Source organism: Xiphophorus hellerii, chromosome 11 (genome assembly GCF_003331165.1).
Source record: "Xiphophorus hellerii strain 12219 chromosome 11, Xiphophorus_hellerii-4.1, whole genome shotgun sequence".
NCBI lineage: Eukaryota > Metazoa > Chordata > Actinopteri > Cyprinodontiformes > Poeciliidae > Xiphophorus > Xiphophorus hellerii.
This window is the reverse complement of record NC_045682.1, coordinates 10334709-10353172: the sequence shown is the minus strand read 5'-3', so window position 1 is coordinate 10353172 and position 18464 is coordinate 10334709. Positions and strand designations below refer to the sequence as shown.

General features: G+C 39.4%; 3 protein-coding genes across 3 annotated transcripts; 1 reads left to right on the top strand and 2 right to left on the bottom strand.

Annotated features, from left to right (window-relative positions):
- The first annotated feature begins 940 nt into the window (after window positions 1-940).
- On the top strand, window positions 941-8795 carry birc2 (baculoviral IAP repeat containing 2). The gene is given in 15 exon segments (XM_032576371.1): window positions 941-1004; window positions 1560-1635; window positions 2986-3772; window positions 3878-4158; window positions 4268-4570; window positions 5133-5390; window positions 5392-5422; window positions 5874-5973; window positions 6080-6158; window positions 6247-6295; window positions 6381-6623; window positions 6716-6814; window positions 7007-7162; window positions 7889-7930; window positions 8289-8795. Coding segments are annotated over 13 exon segments (1929 nt in total). The 5' UTR covers window positions 941-1004; window positions 1560-1635; window positions 2986-3678; the 3' UTR covers window positions 8483-8795.
- Window positions 8796-9472: 677 nt separating this feature from the next.
- On the bottom strand, window positions 9473-11470 carry rpl23a (ribosomal protein L23a). Its single transcript, XM_032576372.1, has 5 exons — window positions 11350-11470; window positions 10374-10554; window positions 9987-10163; window positions 9740-9809; window positions 9473-9532 (listed from the first exon to the last, which is right to left on the bottom strand). Exons 1-5 carry the CDS (start codon window positions 11372-11374, stop codon window positions 9518-9520), a joined length of 468 nt encoding a protein of 155 aa, XP_032432263.1. The 5' UTR covers window positions 11375-11470; the 3' UTR covers window positions 9473-9517.
- Window positions 11471-12575: 1105 nt separating this feature from the next.
- On the bottom strand, window positions 12576-18358 carry ddx52 (DEAD (Asp-Glu-Ala-Asp) box polypeptide 52). The gene is made up of 15 exons (XM_032577220.1): window positions 18220-18358; window positions 17807-18038; window positions 17234-17379; window positions 16923-17108; window positions 16678-16821; window positions 15569-15680; window positions 15392-15464; window positions 15114-15317; window positions 14953-15043; window positions 14755-14877; window positions 13852-14002; window positions 13599-13674; window positions 13362-13433; window positions 12962-13234; window positions 12576-12768 (listed from the first exon to the last, which is right to left on the bottom strand). The coding sequence occupies exons 1-15, from the start codon at window positions 18304-18306 to the stop codon at window positions 12756-12758; spliced, it is 1983 nt and encodes a 660-aa protein (XP_032433111.1). The 5' UTR covers window positions 18307-18358; the 3' UTR covers window positions 12576-12755.
- Window positions 18359-18464: the final 106 nt, after the last annotated feature.

Sequence of the window (18464 nt, the reverse complement as noted above, 5' to 3'; positions counted from 1 at the left end):
TCTGCACTGACAACTAATTGGTTACGTGACATTTTTTGCAAAAAGGTCAGACTGGAGGAATTTAGGTGAATTTAGGTGCTGTTGTTAATAGAGCCTAATTGCTGTTAAAAACACTTATTTTTCAATGACTCTTGAAAATCACTCGAAACAGCTTATCTGGGATGGGTATCCACATTTTATTAAATATTTTTGAATTACGAAACATTTCTGTTTGGGATGACTGAACAGGCAGAAATGCTCACATTGCTCCTGCTTTGCTTCTTATGGCTATTTTAGAATTTCCTTTAAAATCCTGACTTCGGCTGTAATTTGCTTGGTCAATCTTCTTCTAATGCCACTGAATAATCAAATCTACTGTTAGGGTCACAACCTAAACTTGAGTGGGTCGCTCATCTTTTGTTTTTATGTCGTCTTAAGTCTGGATTAATCTTTAAAAAGCAAGCAAAGACATGCTTTTTCAAATTATCTGTATAATTATATTTTTTTTAAATCAGTTTTTGTCCTGATCATTCTTTGTGATTTTTATCTGTAAATGGTGATATGTAGCTCAATGTCCTTACGTATTTACTCTGGCAACCACTTTTGTTGCTTAATATTTCTGACAGGCATAGATTTATTGTTTATATGTCGTACTGAATACTGTGATAGTGCTATTGTTTTACGTCAAACATTTTAACTGGTCAAACTGTGGATAAACCACTGACTGTAGCCTGCAGTTCAGGGCGGTGACGGAAGCAAAACAGACAGGAAGTCCCCAAAAAGTCAAAATGTGAAGTGGGAAATGTCAGTGGTTTCTCACCAATCCTGATATCAAAACTCAGCTCAACTCACCGCAAGGTCAATAAATCACACGCTTGGTATAAGCTATGTAAGTAATTACGTTTCTTCAGAGGCGTGTTTCGCTTTCCTTCTTTTGACATTGGGGGCGTGGCGATCAAGGGTAAAAAGACACGTAAAAATTCAAATCTACTTTTGTTCCAAAGTACAGCGAGCACCGAGCAGATGTAAGTAACTTTGTCTTTGTGAAATATTTGTCATTTTGACTGCAATTACTTTAAAAATCGGACTGGTCAGTGACGTCATTAATTGATCTATAGATAAATGATCTAAAATTCTTCTGGGATTTATAAATTAAGTTAAATTGAACCCAGCTGAATTAAAAAATATTACTTATATTGGTTGCTATTAAATATTGTCTTGTCCATTTTATTTTTATTTGATTTATACTAGACAAAGTTTGTGAATACAAGTTAATTGGTGCTTTTTTTGTGGACTGGTTTATCTGGATTTTTTTGGTGACTAAGGTTGTATTTATACATCAACGGGGTTTTTTTTTTTTTGGTTTTTTTTTAGCAACATGGTTCTCTGGTTAAATCTCTAGTTAAAGCAAACTAGAGATTTGACCAAAAGTCTGATACTGATGTATTTCAATTCTAGTCACGCTAACTTTTCTTTTAACTTGTGTGATTTCCCAGGGGTTGCCAGGAGCGACTCAAACAGTCATTCATTCATTTATTCATTCATTCCTTTAATGGCTGTTTTCATTTTTGCTCTTTAAGCCCTAACCGGAAGGTGACGTCATTTCATCGGAACGTCAGGGACTTTCCGAACTACAGCCCGTCTGCAGCTAAGCTGGTGAGTGTTGCATAAAATGGAAAAGGGCCGCTGTTGCTGTGGTTTTGTTTTTCGTAATGGAGCCTTTTACAACAGACAATAGTTTGAGTTAACTGTGACACAGAACAATGAGTTGTGGAGCGGACTGAATCCTTGTTTTTATTAGCATTAGCGGAGGTTAGCTTTAGCGAGCTAACGGCTGTAGAGCTGCTAAAGGAACGTTTGAGTGTTTTTTTTTTGTTTGTTTTTTTGCTGCGTCATTATTATCAATTAGATGTTGATTCAAAACACAGATTCGGTTGGCATTTACTCATCCATTGTGCTAGAAATGAAACACCACAACGCTGGCAAGCGTTTGGTAAAAATGTAACACAATAAAGCTAATGTACCCGCAACAATATTCAAACGAGAAAGCTTTAGAGGAAATGGAGGCTCCCTTATTTATTTTTTTTTTGCTTGCAATGTGGTTATTTCCCCTTGCATATTGTAAAGGTTAAACAGCTGTTGTTAATCAAAATGTAGGTTTGGTATGGGAGGGAGACGGCGTCCCTTTGTTAAGCCAGGGACTTTCCACCTGTTTTTCCGCGTACACCTAGCTGTAATTACTTTAGTGGGATCATTAACCAACTAATTATTTCCAGATAATAAACTATATTTTAATATATATTTTACACTTCTTTCATTCTTGCACAACACAATTCTAACCTACCATCTTGTGTAACTGAAAACCCCCCCAATTAAAATATGTGACCTCGTCTCACTAACATTCGCACACATTTTTATACGTATAAAATGAATTTTAAAAAGTAGTTTGATTAGGATAAGTTGCACATGGAGATCAACACCACACAGTATGATTCATTTCTAGATAAAACAAGCAAATTATATTGAACTGGTCATGGAAAGAGACGTATAAATAGCAGTGCGCCGCTTTATGAGATAGTAAATCATAAAGCCCAGTTAATAATGTAGAGTCGAGTTTGTTGGTGGGGATACAATTCTCATTAAAAATACATTTCAGCAGGACATAACAACACAGAGTGAATGTGTATAATTAGGACAAAGACAATGCATCAAATGATCACTTCAAACTAAAAACAAATACATAAAAGATGTGTAGGAAAACTGTAACCACTCCAAACTGCTTGAGGAAATTCCAGTCCATCGCACTGAAAACTTTGTAGATTTGAAGGTGAACTTTTTAAAACCTGTTGGTACGTCTATTTGCCAAGCATAGATAGTTCACAAAGTGTCAGACATCTGTGTCATATGACAGTGTTCAGCTAGAACCAATTATTACAAGGTGATAATTCAGCATAATTAGGTATTTCAAGTATGTTTTTGTTTATCTCTCGCCTATTGTCTCTGCAGGTTCCACCAGAAAACAACTCCAAGGGGGAACTACATTATCCTCTAAAAGATTAAAAATATTTTTTAATTAGATTTTTAGCCTTCAATTATGGAAGCCTAGACACCCAGAAAAGGGATGCCCCAAACGGGGAGAGGGGTTTGAAAGCACATATTCCCAGGTCTGTATGTGTGCATGCTTGAGGGGTTTTTGTTTGTTTGTTTTTAATTTATTTTAATGTTTATCCTTAAGCTTACACAGAGGTTTCAAGGGTTAAATATGTCTGTGGTAAAGGTGGAGAACAGCAGGGTGTATACTGATCCTGGTTGATCTGTAACAGAATCAGACTCATAATAATAAAATTCAGGCTGGGCTTGATTCACCGCGGTGTTTTGTTTAATTGCATATTTACTTACACTGTTTCTGACGGGTTTTGCGCTTTGTCTTTTGTGCTTCCTGTTGGCTAGAGGTAAAAAAATAAGCAGAGGACATGAGCTCTTAAGTTTTATGCTCGACTTGCCTTCATTTTCACTCTTAAGTGTCCCGTCTTGTCTTTGGTATATTTAGCTGTGTTGGTGTTCTCAGTTTCTGTGTGTGTGACTTGAGTGTGGGTGTGTTTGAATGAAGGACCTTGGGTTTTTTTTTTCAAACCCCTCTCCCTCGAAGGGACATCTCTTTTTTTCCCCCCCTTACTATTATAAAAAAAAAATCCAAAAATGGAAACTCTTGTTCAGCTAAAAAACAACCCGTTTTTGATGGGCCTGTGTCGTAATGGGCCACCACCTGACCTACAATACGACAACTCTTCAGGTATTTTTAGACCTTTCCTTTGACGCATTAACTCAAATTTATCTTCATTTGTTTCCTGCTGCTCTCCATCTAAAGTAACACTATGCTGTTGTTTATTTCCCCCAGAGCTCTATCGCATATCTACGTTCGCCCGCTTCCCAGCTTCCCCTGTCACAGAGCGAAGCCTGGCGAGGGCAGGCTGGTTCTACACCGGCGTGGGCGACCGGGTACAGTGCTTCAGGTGTAACGTGACGGCCGAGGGCTGGCAGGCTGGGGACTGTCCGACAGAGAAACACAGACAGCTCTCGCCTTCCTGCTCCTTCATTCAGAGCCTCCCATCCACCACCAACCTTCTCTCTTCCTCCCACTCTGCTTTCTCCCCACTTCGTATCGCCCCGGCTCTACCGGTAAGATCAAAGATTGTCTACTCAAAAGAGGACATGATTCATACGAGAGAGGAGTCGGCTGAGAAAGCGGATGTTGTTTTAAACTCCCATCATTCTCTTTCTCCTCCAGCTTCCTGGTCCCGGCCCGGCTGCTCCCAACCCGTCAGTAAGCCAAGTCGAGGATCCGGTTGGTTTCCTGAACACGGCCTTCTCTGCTCTGCCGCCCTCCAGTCCCCTGAGCTCTCGGGGTGTAGAGGACATGTCCCATCAGAGACCGACGTGCCACAACCCAAGCATGCGCAGGGAGCAGGACCGTCTGGACTCCTTCCACTCCTGGACGCTTTCCATCATCACCCCCACAGAGCTGGCCAAGGCGGGCTTCTACTACCTGGGCCAAGGTGACAGGGTGGCCTGCTTCAGCTGCGGCGGACAGGTGGGCATCTAAAGGAGTTATTGACCTTTTTAATGCCACGTTTTTATTCTCTCTGCATCTGTAAACACGATGCAGACAGATACTATGTAAGCTTTTGGAGGTAATATTAGCGATGCGTTTCCTATTTCAGGATTTCAGATCTTGCCAGATTCAGTTCTGGGATTATCTGTCTTTGTTTATTCATTTTTTTCTTCATGTAATTGGAAATATTAAATTAAGTATAGACCACAAAAGTACTTGTGGGTTTACAGTTTCAGTGACATAGTTAAAGCATTTATAAAAAAGTAAAACTTATTTTGCAAAACTAGGTACCAAATTTGAGTAAAATTTGGCATTTACATTTTTAAGGTTGTTTATGTTAAATTTCTGCAAATGACTGTAATCATGACTTTATAGATCGAAATAAAACAATATAATCAGAATCAATTTTTAAGAAATTCATGCTTTTCTCTTCATATTTTCTAAGAGACGTGTTATTTTTTTTCCTTTCCACAAAAAAACATGACTCAAGTCTCTTGTGAATTGTCGGTGACCTTTGACCAGAGTTTGTCTTGTTTTGCAGCTGAACAACTGGGAACCAGGTGACCGGGCTGTATCCGAGCACCAGCGCCATTATCCAAACTGTCGCTTCGTCCGGGGGGACCGAGCCGATAATGTGTCGCTGTCCAGCGCCGCGGGAACCGTATCTTTAGCAACAACCTCCCAGGTGCCAGCCGGAGCCCCAGTCCTCACCAGTGTGTCCAACCCTTCCATGCAGCAGAGCGATGAACGGCTTCTCACCTTCGTCAACTGGCCGTCTCGTATTCCAGTCCGACCCGAAGCAGCTGGCCAAGGCTGGCTTCTACTACGTGGGTAAGGACAGCACACTATTACTATTTATTATTAGATGGCTCGTCTTGTGATTGTTTCCTCATCCAGTGACTAAACTTTAAGTAAACAGGAATTAGGAACTGCAGTTTTACTAATAATCTTGTTTGTGTTTATTAATTCTGTAAAGGGACTAAAATGTTTCATGTCATGAAAATTACCCCAAAAGAGGGAGTAGGGAATTTTATACAACGGCTTTGAATTCAGAGTTTCATTTTATTTCACTTGGAAATTCCATATAGCCTGAATTTATGGTATGATTGTACCAGAACTCAAACAAGTCTCATGATCATTTAAATTTCCCCCCCAGAGAAAACGAGAAAGACGATTGGCACGTTTTGAGATGTTGTCATCATCTGTTGACCTCCCTAAACCCCCTGAGATTCCCCTAAAACCACATGACACACTGAGTGTGTTTATCTGTGTCTCCCTCCAGGGAGAAACGATGATGTCAAGTGTTTCTGTTGTGATGGAGGCCTGCGGTGCTGGGAATCTGGGGATGATCCATGGGTAGAACATGCTAAATGGTTTCCTCGGTAAATTTAGCCTTTTCCGAACTCTTTTTTTTTAATATTATTATTATTATTTATTTATAAAACTGCTCTGATTGTTGAGCATCATTTCCTGGTTGTTCTTTTGCAGGTGTGAATATCTGCTTCAAGAGAAGGGACAAGACTTCGTCCACCAGATTCAGGCTCGATTCCCTCGCCTGTTTGAGCAGGTTAGCTCAGAGAATCATTTTGGATTTTACTTCCTGTTGAAAAGCTGCTCCAGGTTATTTAAAATGCTCCATTTTTTATCTCCAAAAGCTCCTAACAACAGGAGACACCAGCTCCAGAGAGTTTGTGGATCCACCAGGTGAGTTTAAACCCATATGAAGTTAAAAAATATTACCATAACAGAGGCTTAAAGTGTTCATGATGTTTTTTTTCCCCCCCATCAGTGGTACATCTGGGTCCAGGAGAGGAGCGGTCGGAAGATGCCGTCATGATGAACACGCCTGTGATCAAATCTGCTCTAGAGATGGGCTTCGACCGCAGCCTCGTCAAGCAAACGGTGCAGAGCAAGATCCTGACGAGCGGCGAGAACTACCGGACCGTCCAGGAGCTGGTCTCAGATCTGCTCAGCGCTGAAGACCAGAAGAGGGAGGAGGAGCGGGAGATGCTAGCAGAGGCGATGGCATCAGGTGCTAGCTCTGAGGAAATAATTGAGAAATGTGCTGCTTCCGTGCTGTTGAACGAAAATTTGATAATGGTTTTTAATCTTTTGTCGTTTTAGATGGTTTTACGTTTGTGAAGAGGCATCAGGCGGCATTGGCCCAGCGTCTGAAGAGTGTGGAGCCGGTGTTGGAGCACTTAAGAGAGCAAAATGTGTTATGTACGTTAACCTTTTGTTTATCTAATTCAATATAGGCTACCAGATCTTTGAGATTATAGGAATCAACTATTAGGATTAATATTAATCCACATTGAGCAGCTGTCATATTGGAAAGATTTTGTGAATTTAGCTGAACCTTCTGCTGGTTTCCTGTAAGTTTTAGTTTTTTGACTGGTCTCTGTTCACCTGCAGCTGCTGAGGATTACAGCGGCCTCCTGGCCCAGACCTCTGCCCAGCAGCAAACTGCCAGGCTGATCGAGCTCGTCCTCAACAAAGGAAACGCTGCTGCCGAGGTGTTCCGCAACTGGATCCAGAAAAACGACGTCCACCTGCTCAGAGACCTCATGGGTATGACTTCACCACAGGACACCAACACAGACCTGAGAAGTATGGACTTTAGCTGCATCATTTTTCAACTTTGAACACGCTTTGATTTTATAGAAATGTTGATTTTCTGCAACGGTAAAGAGTTTCTGTATTTATATGATGTTTATTATGTTTTGTTTGCACAAAGCCATTGCGTTAGGTTTTGAGTTAATTTAAAGAACAACACGTATAAATGCCACATTGATTCAAAAAATGGCCATTTCACAGCTTCAGTGTTTAGATAGAAATTCTAAATGATCCAATGGATTTCAAACTGGTTTAAATGCTCAACACAACATCGCATTTGAATTAATGAATCGCACACTGTGCTTCAAATAAATGTCATTAATGTAGAATAATCCAGACCAGATTAGAGATATCTAGTCATAAAATATTTGGACGCCCAGAAATCATTTCATTTTCTGTTTTATTTTTATATATATGGCATAATGATTAAAAAACTAAAATCTTAACTTTTCTGGAAAATGTAACAGAAATGCAGTGAAGAAAAATTTGGGGAACATTTATTCACACAGAAGAATTTTAAAAGGATTCAGAGGTCAACGTCAGTTGTAAAACTTGCTAGAAAAATCTGAAATGGACTGTAGTAAGATGAAACTCAAAGTCTAAGATTTTACTCTGAAAGCACATCGCTTTTTGTTTTTAAATCAAAGCCTGACTTTGACACGTTTTGTTTCCCCCTTTTAGCTCAGTCGAATGAAGCTTCTTCACCAAGCCAAGATCTTTCAGGTAATAAAGATTTCTATAGAAATGTTAACATTACAAGGAAAATTATCTTATAGCAGAGGTTGTGTTAAGGTTGTAATGAGGTTTTTTCAACACTTGTGATTTGTCAGTTTTTGTATTGAATTTCACAGAAAAGTACATTTTGTATTTGTTTAAAACATCTTACATTTTATCAAAATTGCAAAGAACTCCGACTACCAATAAAATAAGTTTGATTCCTTTATACATAACAAATGTACTGTCACTACACGATGTTAACACTAGGTGGTGCAATTGTATTTGTACGGGGTTTAGTTTTTGTGAAGATAGATTCAGGTTCTTATGAGCATAATTGACTGAAATTTTCTGTCCGACTCCACAGACCTACCAATGGAGGAGCAGCTGCGGCGCCTGCAGGAGGAGCGTACCTGCAAAGTTTGTATGGACAAAGAGGTGAACATCGTCTTCATCCCATGTGGTCACCTAGTAGTGTGCAAGGAGTGCGCACCATCCCTGCGGAAGTGCCCAATCTGCAGAGGCCTCGTTAAAGGCACAGTTCGAACCTTTCTGTCATGAGGCAACATGGTGCCGAGAACTTAAAGCAAAATGTGTTGTAAAAATGTAAGAGGAAAGGCTTTACTTTTAGCCATTTTGTGGCTATTTCATGTAAACTGAAATAAACCCAAAAGGTTTACTCATCAAGATGTGAATCATTCGTCAGTTCAGTCTGAAAGTAGTCACTTTTTTTTCTTGTATCAGAATGTGCAATATCCAATCTTCAATCAGTGCAATAATAACCTTATATGTAATTAAAATCCATCATTTCTTTAAGAATCCACTGTATTATTGTAACAATGCTTTTATTATATTAAACCAGTAAAACTCAAAAGGTGATGTAAATGTGTCATTTGTCCAAGGATGCAATTTAAATCCATCACATTTTTTATTTTAGGTTTTTGAAAATCTATAAACTGTTTCCACTAGAGTTTGGAAACCATTTACATGCCACAAATCTCTAAATATTTGCAGCATGTTTAGATATTTATAAATTATATTACAATTTATCACTGGGATTTACCTTAGGGGTTTTTGGGAGTTCATTTAAAATCACTATGGGCTCATGAAAACAGCTGAAGTTAGCTTAGCAACTTCAAATTAAGTTCAACATAACTAGGAAGTTTTGAGAAACTTGCAACAAAAAATGTATTTAGACTTAGTTTTCAAACTTTGTCTAAAATTACCGGTACAATAAAAAAAAAAACACTCTTGCTGCAGAAGTTATTTTATGAATCTACTTAGACACCTTGATCTCTGCTTTAAGACATTTTAATCATGTTCTCATCTTTCAACATATTGCCTACGCCTACATAAACAGAAGTGCAAAAAACATGTAATGGCATTAAAATTTTATTATAAAAGTCATCAATTAAAGTCTCACAATTTGCCAATCCCTGGGTGTAAATACCAGAACATAAAACTTTAGTTTCCTACCAATCAATGATAGCAAGTGTGTAATATACATACAAAAGGTTTGGTGACGTCTCTTAAAGCATACAAAGACACAAATTTAGTTTTTACAAATATTTATTCTTCCACTTATATTCAGCCAGTTTAGATGATGCCAATCTACAAAAAAAAGAAAAATGCATGAATTACATAAAGCTCATTGAAAATAGTTAATCTAATACTGCAGCATCTGGCATCAGTGGTTCCTTTGAATGCATCACAGACATTCAGATCAAAATAATGTTTACATCACATGCGCAGAGTTACAAAATACAGAGATCTATAAAATAGAACATTACAGCATCGGTCTGCTGGAATAAAACTCACCTTGTTTGCAACATCCAATGCGTCGTAATCTGGCGCAAGTCGAACGTAGGCCTTCTTCTCGCCATCAGGCCTGAACAAATAATGCGAGTAAACATAAGCAAAAGTAGTCCATGAAAGTCATTTTACAGTTATTTGAAATCATATATGACCCATGTTGGGTTCTATATTAAAGAGCAGAGTGCATATATATATATGCAATATTTCATCGAGGAAAACCAAAAGCACAGCCTGGACCAGGCTGTCTTACCTGATGAGTGTGTTGACTTTGGCGACATCGATGTCATACAGCTTCTTAACAGCGTGTTTGATCTGATGTTTGTTTGCCTTGACGTCCACAATGAATACAAGAGTGTTGTTATCCTCAATCTTTTTCATTGCAGACTCTGTTGTCAAGGGGAACTTGATGATGGCATAGTGATCCAGCCTGGAAGATTATTTAAAAAGTACATTTAACATTAGATTATTTCAAGTAGACAAAGCTACAAAACAGACTAAACTAAAATAGCACATTAACTGAGGTGCATCAGTAGTTAATAAAATTGGACTCATGATTTTTTCATACTTTGATCGCATTTACCATCATGTGCACCGTGTTTTTGTTGGCCTTTTCATCACTGGAGGTCTAAAAACTTACTTGTTCCTGCGAGGAGCACTCTTGCGAGGGTACTTGGGCTGTCTGCGGAGACGGAGGGTTTTAGGGCGACGGAAGGTGGGAGAAGTCCTGATTTTCTTCTTCCTCTGGCTGTGTACGCCTTTAAGCACAGCCTTTTTTGCCTTCAGAGCCTTTGACTTGGCCTCTGTTTTGGCAGGGACAGCTAAACAAGAAAACAAAAATTAAGTTAAAACACTGGATGGTGAATAGTGCAAACCAGAACTTGGACATTGAGAAAAGTCTTGCTCCTTAATATATTTACAGTTTTATAAGATTTCGGCTACAAAATTTGTCTGATCAAAACTTTCCTCCTCGGGATAAAAATGTCAAAAACATCAGAATCAAACAAGTTAACCTTCATATGCCTCTCAATCACAAAAGGTATAATTTCCAGTCTTCATAGTCTTTCAAGTCATACAGCTACAAAAATGTGCACATCAACATGGATGCTAGATTTCGTAATTGAGTTCAAATGATTAATTCTCCCAAGATTCAACTAAAACCCCCCAAACCACACTGGGTCGTTTCACGCCTTGAAGAAAATGTTGACGGCCGTCCGGCACAGTTTAGCATTTCCACACTCAAGACGCTCATGTTGCTAAATTTCATGCTAACAGCAAAACATGACTGATGTTTAAACAAACTGTTAGCAATATATTGTCAGAAACCGGTTTTTAATACCAAATCCACCACAGAGTCGGCAAAAGAAGTTAAATTAATGACTAAGTAGACCACGTTTTGTCGGCAACATCAGCGCTCACGTTAGCTTAGCAACAATCCCTCTATCACATTCTCAATGTAAATCACAACCGTATTTAACAAGTTGGCAACTGTGAAACTAGATCTTGTACAGCGACGCTGATATATACTTTCAAGCGAATCGTCTGTGTTTACTGTTCGAGCCATTATAATCACAAAATGTGCGATTTATTCATTCACAATTTTAGGATTCACAAACCTTCCTTCTTCGCCTTCGGTGCCATGTTGAGAAAGGAAGAGCAGGTGGGGTTTCCTACCGTATAATGCAAGGGCGAGATCTCGCAGCATTATCGCGATATCACAAAGTCAGCTAATGGTAGCGCCCTCTTTTATCACATGCAGGTGCCTGTCTCAAAAAATTAGAATTTAGAGAAGTAAATTTATTTCTGTAATTAAATTGAATTACTAAAACTTTATTATGGCTTACAGCAAATAGAAACTCAAAGATTTACTTTCTCAAACTTTTGAATACGTCATACTACGAATAAAAAAAATAATTTTTAAAAATTCGACCTGTTCGTATGTTCAGTATAAGCTCTGAACACATGATCAGGGCTCGTTCTACACTAACCACAGCATCAATGCGGCCTGTCATGGAGATGATCAATCTGTGACAGTCAGCCAGGCACTTTGTTAAAGCAGCCCGTCACATTTTTCCCATTTCTTTAGTTGAATTGATACAAACCTAATACTTCTTCCTTGGATTTAAATTATTCTCACTCATTTTCTTAAGAACACACATATGCTGCACACTGTGCTGTTATACTAAGAACTGGGCATAAAATGACTGAGCAAAACAACAAGCAAAATCCAAAATAAAGGATTGAATGACCTCCAGAAACCGAAAGGAAGAGTTGAAATTAAATTTGGAAGGATGGGTTAGAAGGAGGATTGGAGGGAACCCTCCTTTCAATTGTCCATTCAATCCTCCGTCTAATCCTCCTTCCAACACTAATTCCAAATCTCATTCCAGCCTTACTTCCAACTCTAATTGCCACCATCCTTTCAGCCCTCCTTGTTCAACATAAGACGTCTTTTATTTATTTCACAAATTTAATTCAAATCATGAAACTCAAAAAAGGTTCACTGTGGGCTTTGCTTCATAACCTTCCCATGGTTCTTTTGCTTATGCAAATTTTTCTGAAACACTTTTTCCTTCCACTTAACCTTCCTGGAATATAGATTGATGTGCCACTCTAAACAATCAGCTTTTCAGCAACAGCACTTGTAACTTTATTAAAAGTTTTAATTATCTGTAAACCATAATAATCTAAAGTCATAGAAAAGTTGTGAGCATATTACTCTTTGTAATCTATAGATTTCACTTTTTGAAGTCAGTTACTGGCATAAATGAAATTTTCAATGATATTCTAATTTATTGCAACAATCTGTAAACACAAACACCAAACAGTGCAATTCCTGATAATGTTGATAAGACATGATTTTAATGACAAAATGGATGAACAAACAAAAGGCTGCAAAATGACAAAGTATAAAAGGTTTTTCTTTATTCTGATTATAAAATCCATAACTGTGAAACCATTCAACAGAATGTTTATGAAAATAAAGTCCACTACAACACCGAACCACCGTCCTCTTGTCCTCTCATCCGTTTTTCCTGATTTAAAAAAAGACAAAGAACATTATTGTTACATGTACCTCTTCTATAGTTAGTCCTGAAGTTTCAATATTATTCACAAGTCATTTAATGTTTTCCTATAAGCATTTTTGGTGAAAGTGATTCATTTATTTAAACTCTAAGGTGTTCATGAACTACTCTTCAACAAGCAACCGGTGAAGCCCGTGCTTACTTTTGTAACTTGGCTCCTGCTAATTTTGATCCTCCTTTCTGAGCTGCTGCTTTAGGTTTTCCTTTTTTCTGTCCTGCTTTTTGAACTTTTGTCTTCTTCTTCTTGCCCTGCTGTTGCGCTGTCTGAGGCCCGTTTTCTCCTTTCTGTTTGCTGTTTGACCCTTTCTTTTGTTCTTTTTTCTCAGCTTTGACTTTCTTCTTCATGAGGAAGCGAGGGGTTGTGCAAATGGTGCTCCTACTGGGAGGTTTCTTCTCAAGTCTTCGCTTTACTTTGCTGAAAGAAAAACAAAATATCCAAAGTATGATGATCAAAACTTAAAACAGGAAGGGGTTCCTTGCAGGCAGTACTTTGTGTAATTGATATACAGCTTGGCTTGGTTATAATCACAAATCTCACTTACCTGTGGATCTTTTTGAAGCCAATCATGTAGTCCGGCACAGGGCACCCAGCTTGTTTTATAACATTAGCAATGCTGTTCAGATGAGAAAAACAGGTAGATGTTAGAAAAGAAAAGAAAAAAGGGAAAAGAGCCTTTATCTTGCCAATCCTCCATAACAGCTTAGGTTACAGAATGTACACGACATCTGACTCAAGCTTTCCCTCCTGGTTATTCGAACATAATCGGTTTATTTTGTACCTGCGCAACAACGGTTTGTCATTTTCTGTAAAGAAGGTGATGGCCTTCCCTTGATGTCCAGCTCTACCCGTACGGCCTGAGGGATAGACAGAGATTCATGGAAAAAAAACAAACCCACAAGAATGAAAAAGCATTTAATAAATTCTACATAATTTACACTGCCACAAAATACTCGACTAACGTGGTAACTTTAGACAATCTCAAAGTCAAAGAAATAAACATTGCTGAAACAGTAGTCCTCCAATGAACCCACCGATTCTGTGAATGTACTCCACGGCGCTGGTGGGGAAGTCGTAATTCAGCACCAGGTTCACTCCTTTGAAGTCGATTCCTCTGGCGAGCAGAGCCGTGCAGATCAGCACCCAAATCTTCCCGGAGCGAAAGCTGTTCACCACGTTGTCCCTCTGAAACGCAGCAGCCAGTCAGGACGCCATGAACCATGCTGGGCTTCCTGCACTGTTTACTTGGTTAGACTCTAAACTTTTCCAGACTCAATGTCCAAATACAAATGCTCACTTTGATGGACAGATAGTGGTGGACAGATTAAAGGACAGATGGATAAATGCATGGACAGATATGCAGGCTGAAACGTTGTTTTTCTGTACAATGATGGTGAAGGCTGATTCTAATGGACTGACAAACAGATGGATATACGGAAACGATGCACTATTATCGTACCATCAACTATCCCATTATTTTTTTCAATTGTATTTATAGTATTTTCATTTATCACACTAATAAATTCTTCATGATGATGTTTACCAGCCTGAAAAACTCAAAAATATACTTGAATTGTTACTTTTACTATTTTTCACTGACTCTTAGATCCATGAGAGCATCAAACAATAATATCTTTAAAAATATGATCAAATGCAGTTATTGTTTGCTGCTTAGCTGTAAAGTAACACTACTTTATGTCGCTGGAGTCCTGCAGCAGCCTGTTTAATAAAAGCCAAGTTCTTTCCAGGAGCAGCATTTCTATTTATAGTAATAAAAAAATAAGAATAAAAATAATAAAACAAATATTTAAGGAGAAGGATGGAAAGATAGATAAGCTCGTGGATGAATGGATGGGCAGCTAATTGAGAATGAAAGGATCAAATAACAGATGGCTAGACAGTAAGAATGTGTGTGTGTGGTGTGTGTTTCTTTCTACCTGCTGCTGTGTTCGTTCAGCGTGGATCACGTCAACATTGATCCCTTCATACACCAACTCGTGGAAAAGCTCCCGCGCTCGCTCTATGGACTGAACGAACACCAGCATGGGAGGCAGGAAACCCTGGAGCACAAAGAGGAAAACATGCTTCACTCCACCAACAAAAAGGTTCAAAAATGCAAATAAAGCACTCCTTACTTTTTTGATGATGTCCCTCATGGCCACAAGTTTCCCGTTCTCCTCCCCGACAAACAGCAGCTCCTGTTCCACCGTCTCCACCGCTGTATTTCTGAACATTTTTTACAGCATTATTATGTTAAAACACAAAGAGGTATTCAGTTCTACTGGCAGAGCGCTACCTGTGTCCGATGTTGACAGAAACCAAGTTGTCGAGGTTCAGGCGGCACCACTTTTCCACCTCCGGCGTGCAGGTGGCGCTGAAGAAAGCCCTGCGCACCTTGGCGTTAGAACATGCCAGGAAAATGGTCGCCAGCTGCTCCCTGAAGCCCGTCTTCCCGTCCTCGAAAAGCTTATCGGACTCGTCCACAACCAGCCACTCCACACTGTGAAACAAGAGACGTGTCCGGAGTGAAGACAGACGTTAAATTAACAAAACGAGAAGTGTGATAAATAATACCTGCTCAGGTTGATTCCTGGAGGATCCTGATTGAGGAGGTAGATCAGTCTGTTGGGAGTGCTGACAAGTATGTCTGCACAAAAGAAAAAGAAAACATTAAAAAATTCACAGGATTTAATAAGAAACAAAAATGAAAGATCTCAATATTTCCAAAAGTCAACATTTGCGACCACTCACCATATTTTTTATTTGACTGTGGACCGTACTTCTTCGCTGCCAGGGAAGCTTTATCGATGATATGAACTCTAAAGCCGACTCCGTCTGACAGGCGCAGCAACTCTCTGTAGGTCTGAACACAACACAACAAAGCTGAGTGCTAACATGGAAAGAGTACCTACGAACAGAGCACACATTTGTAACAACACCACAGTAAAGGACGCAATAACCAGGCAACATGTGCAAACTAAAACTCAAACTAAAACTTTATTAAAGCTACTTTGGGTTCAATTTAAGCATTGAGTCTACTTGAGCCCCCCGTAGGAATTTTCTCAGTGTTCGTATCCTTCAGTTAAAGCCATAGTTTTGAGGAGAGTCTAGAAAGGATCAAATGAAACTCATTAAGCCATCGGTCACAAGAAGATCCACAAGATCCACTGTATCTTAACCTAAAAATGAAATCTTAGATGGAAGATGGAGTTAAAGCTCTGCTTCAGATTTAATAAATCTACTTTCTGTTTAACATTCAACAAGATAAAATAAACTATTAAACAAGTACACTTAAATTTCTGCATATTCTTCCTCTGCAACAAGTGAAGTACAGTATCTAAAGCATTGTGAGCGTTAACTGCAACCAATACTTGATCGATATTATAATAGGTATTTGATAAATCCACAGTCGACACTAGTAAGAGGTGAATTACACAAAAATAAGGTCTGAAACAAGCCTGTTGGGATAAGCAATTGATTCATTAATCGCATGATGAATTAAAATGAGTTCAATCATTTCCATTTTGATTTTTTCCATTAATTTAATTTACAGAGCTCATAATCCATTTTGCACATGGTTTCAGTTGTGTGTAGTTTTTATTTCCTTTTATTGCTTTTGTTTCTGTGTTATTTTGGATTTATAAACTATCTTCCAGTTTCAGTGTGGAGTGTTCTGTACAAAATTAAAGTGTCTTAGTCTTTGAGACAGTGAACTTGCATTATTGTGCCATTATCAATATAATGCTTGAAAATGGTCTCAAAACAACAATATTATTGTTTACCGCAATAATTTCAGAGACAATTTATCATCCAGTAAATTTTGTTATCCTGACTGGGGTAGAAACAATCTGTGTGTGTACCTGGCTGGCCAGTTCTCTGGTCGGAGAGATGACCAGAGCCCTGAAGCCCAGGTTTGCAGGCTGCTGCAGGTGGGCGAGCAGCGGAAGAGAGAAGGCCAAAGTCTTTCCAGATCCGGTCGGAGCGCAAGCCAACAGCTCCCGAGCCTAAAAGAGAAACCAGACTGGCGGAAATAATCTCAAATAAAAATAAAACAACAACTGAGATCCGTGCTCTGATTGGCCAATCGCAAAGTATTTTAACTCACATGCATCATGAGCGGTATGGCCTGCATCTGTATCGGCGTTGGCGTGTTCAGTCCTGCATCCTTGAGGTTCTGAAGAACGCGCGGGTTGAGATGATACTCGGACTGAAGCTCCTCAAACGAGCAAACCGGGTCGGGCACATCGCAGCCATGGACGTTTATACGGTGCTGCGCGCGAATGCGATTCACCTTAAAGCCAAATCCAGAAAGAAAAAGAAAAAAAACCTTAAGGAGTGTAGAGTTCTTTTCCTGGGCATCCAATTTATACAAAAGCAGACAAAAATCTCTTTCTGGGGGTTTCAGTGAGAGGAGACCTTTTCCTGATGAAGATGCTTCAGCCTCTTGAGCGAGAATTTCTCCGTCCCGTCCTTCTGTACGTTTTGGATCTTTCTGTCCAAGGAGGAGGTCCAGGTGATGCCGCCTCTCTGGGTCTCAGTCAGTGGTTCACCACTAGCTGGAGCTAAAAACAAAGAAGAGAGCTTATACTCTGAAAAATATAGGTACAATACAATTTGTACCTACAGTAACGCAAACTGCTACAAGCATCACTTCACATTTGTCATTTAAAATCCGATCTCTCGGTCAAAGTGATGGACACTTTTGATACAGACAGAACTGTATCTGTCCTCCACAGAAGCTCTCCGTCCAATATGATTGACGTTGAGCTCTTTTACAAAGAAGAATGGACAAAACTTTTAATCTCTAGAAGTACAAAGCTGGTAAAAAAAAAAAAACAACAAAAAACGTACTTCTGTAGCTGTTTGTATAAATGCCTTAATTCACAATTAAAAACTATTTCTTGTTTACCGAATATTGCCACTCCTAAAATTTAAAACAGTAAGAAAAAAAAAATCCTGAGAAACAAGCATGGATTCTGCGTCCTTTACCGTCCTCCACCATCCGGCTGCTTTCCGTCTTCTTGCTTTTGTGTCTCACTTCTCCCGGTCGCTCTTTGCGTTTTCTTTTGCCTCCTACTTCAGAATCTCCACTTTCGATGCCCTCCTCATCCTGGGTCGCTCTCTGGGTCCAGCTCTGGGCTCCATTAGCTGCTCCTGTGCCGAAGTAGTTGATCGCAGACAGGGAATCCAGCGACGTTTCTCCGCCCTGAGACCTGGCCACCTACACAATGGGTCAGAACATATGCAGGTTCTGCCGTTACCATGGTGGCTTGTATAACAACACCACAGCTAATCATCAAAAGGGAAGAGAAACCAGAGAAGCAACAGCTATCACTGCTAGCCAATAGCAGCAACTATTAGTGTTAGTTGCTACTTCCGCCGAGAATTGTTATCAAGAGTACCTTAAACCGAGCAGCATCTTGGCCAAATCTCTTTAAGTCAAATTTAGCCCCGGCTCCGAGTTTCCTAAACAGCTCGAATGTGTCCATTGCTGTGGCAGCAGCGTGGTCTGCGAAAAATCCACGAAGACAATCAACATCCGGTTCATACGCATTCCAGCCTCTTCTTCCCCCTGGTGGCCACTGCTGGTACTACACACGTGGTTTAGAAGTTTTCCGTCAAACATTTGTGCTGTGGTTCTTTCATG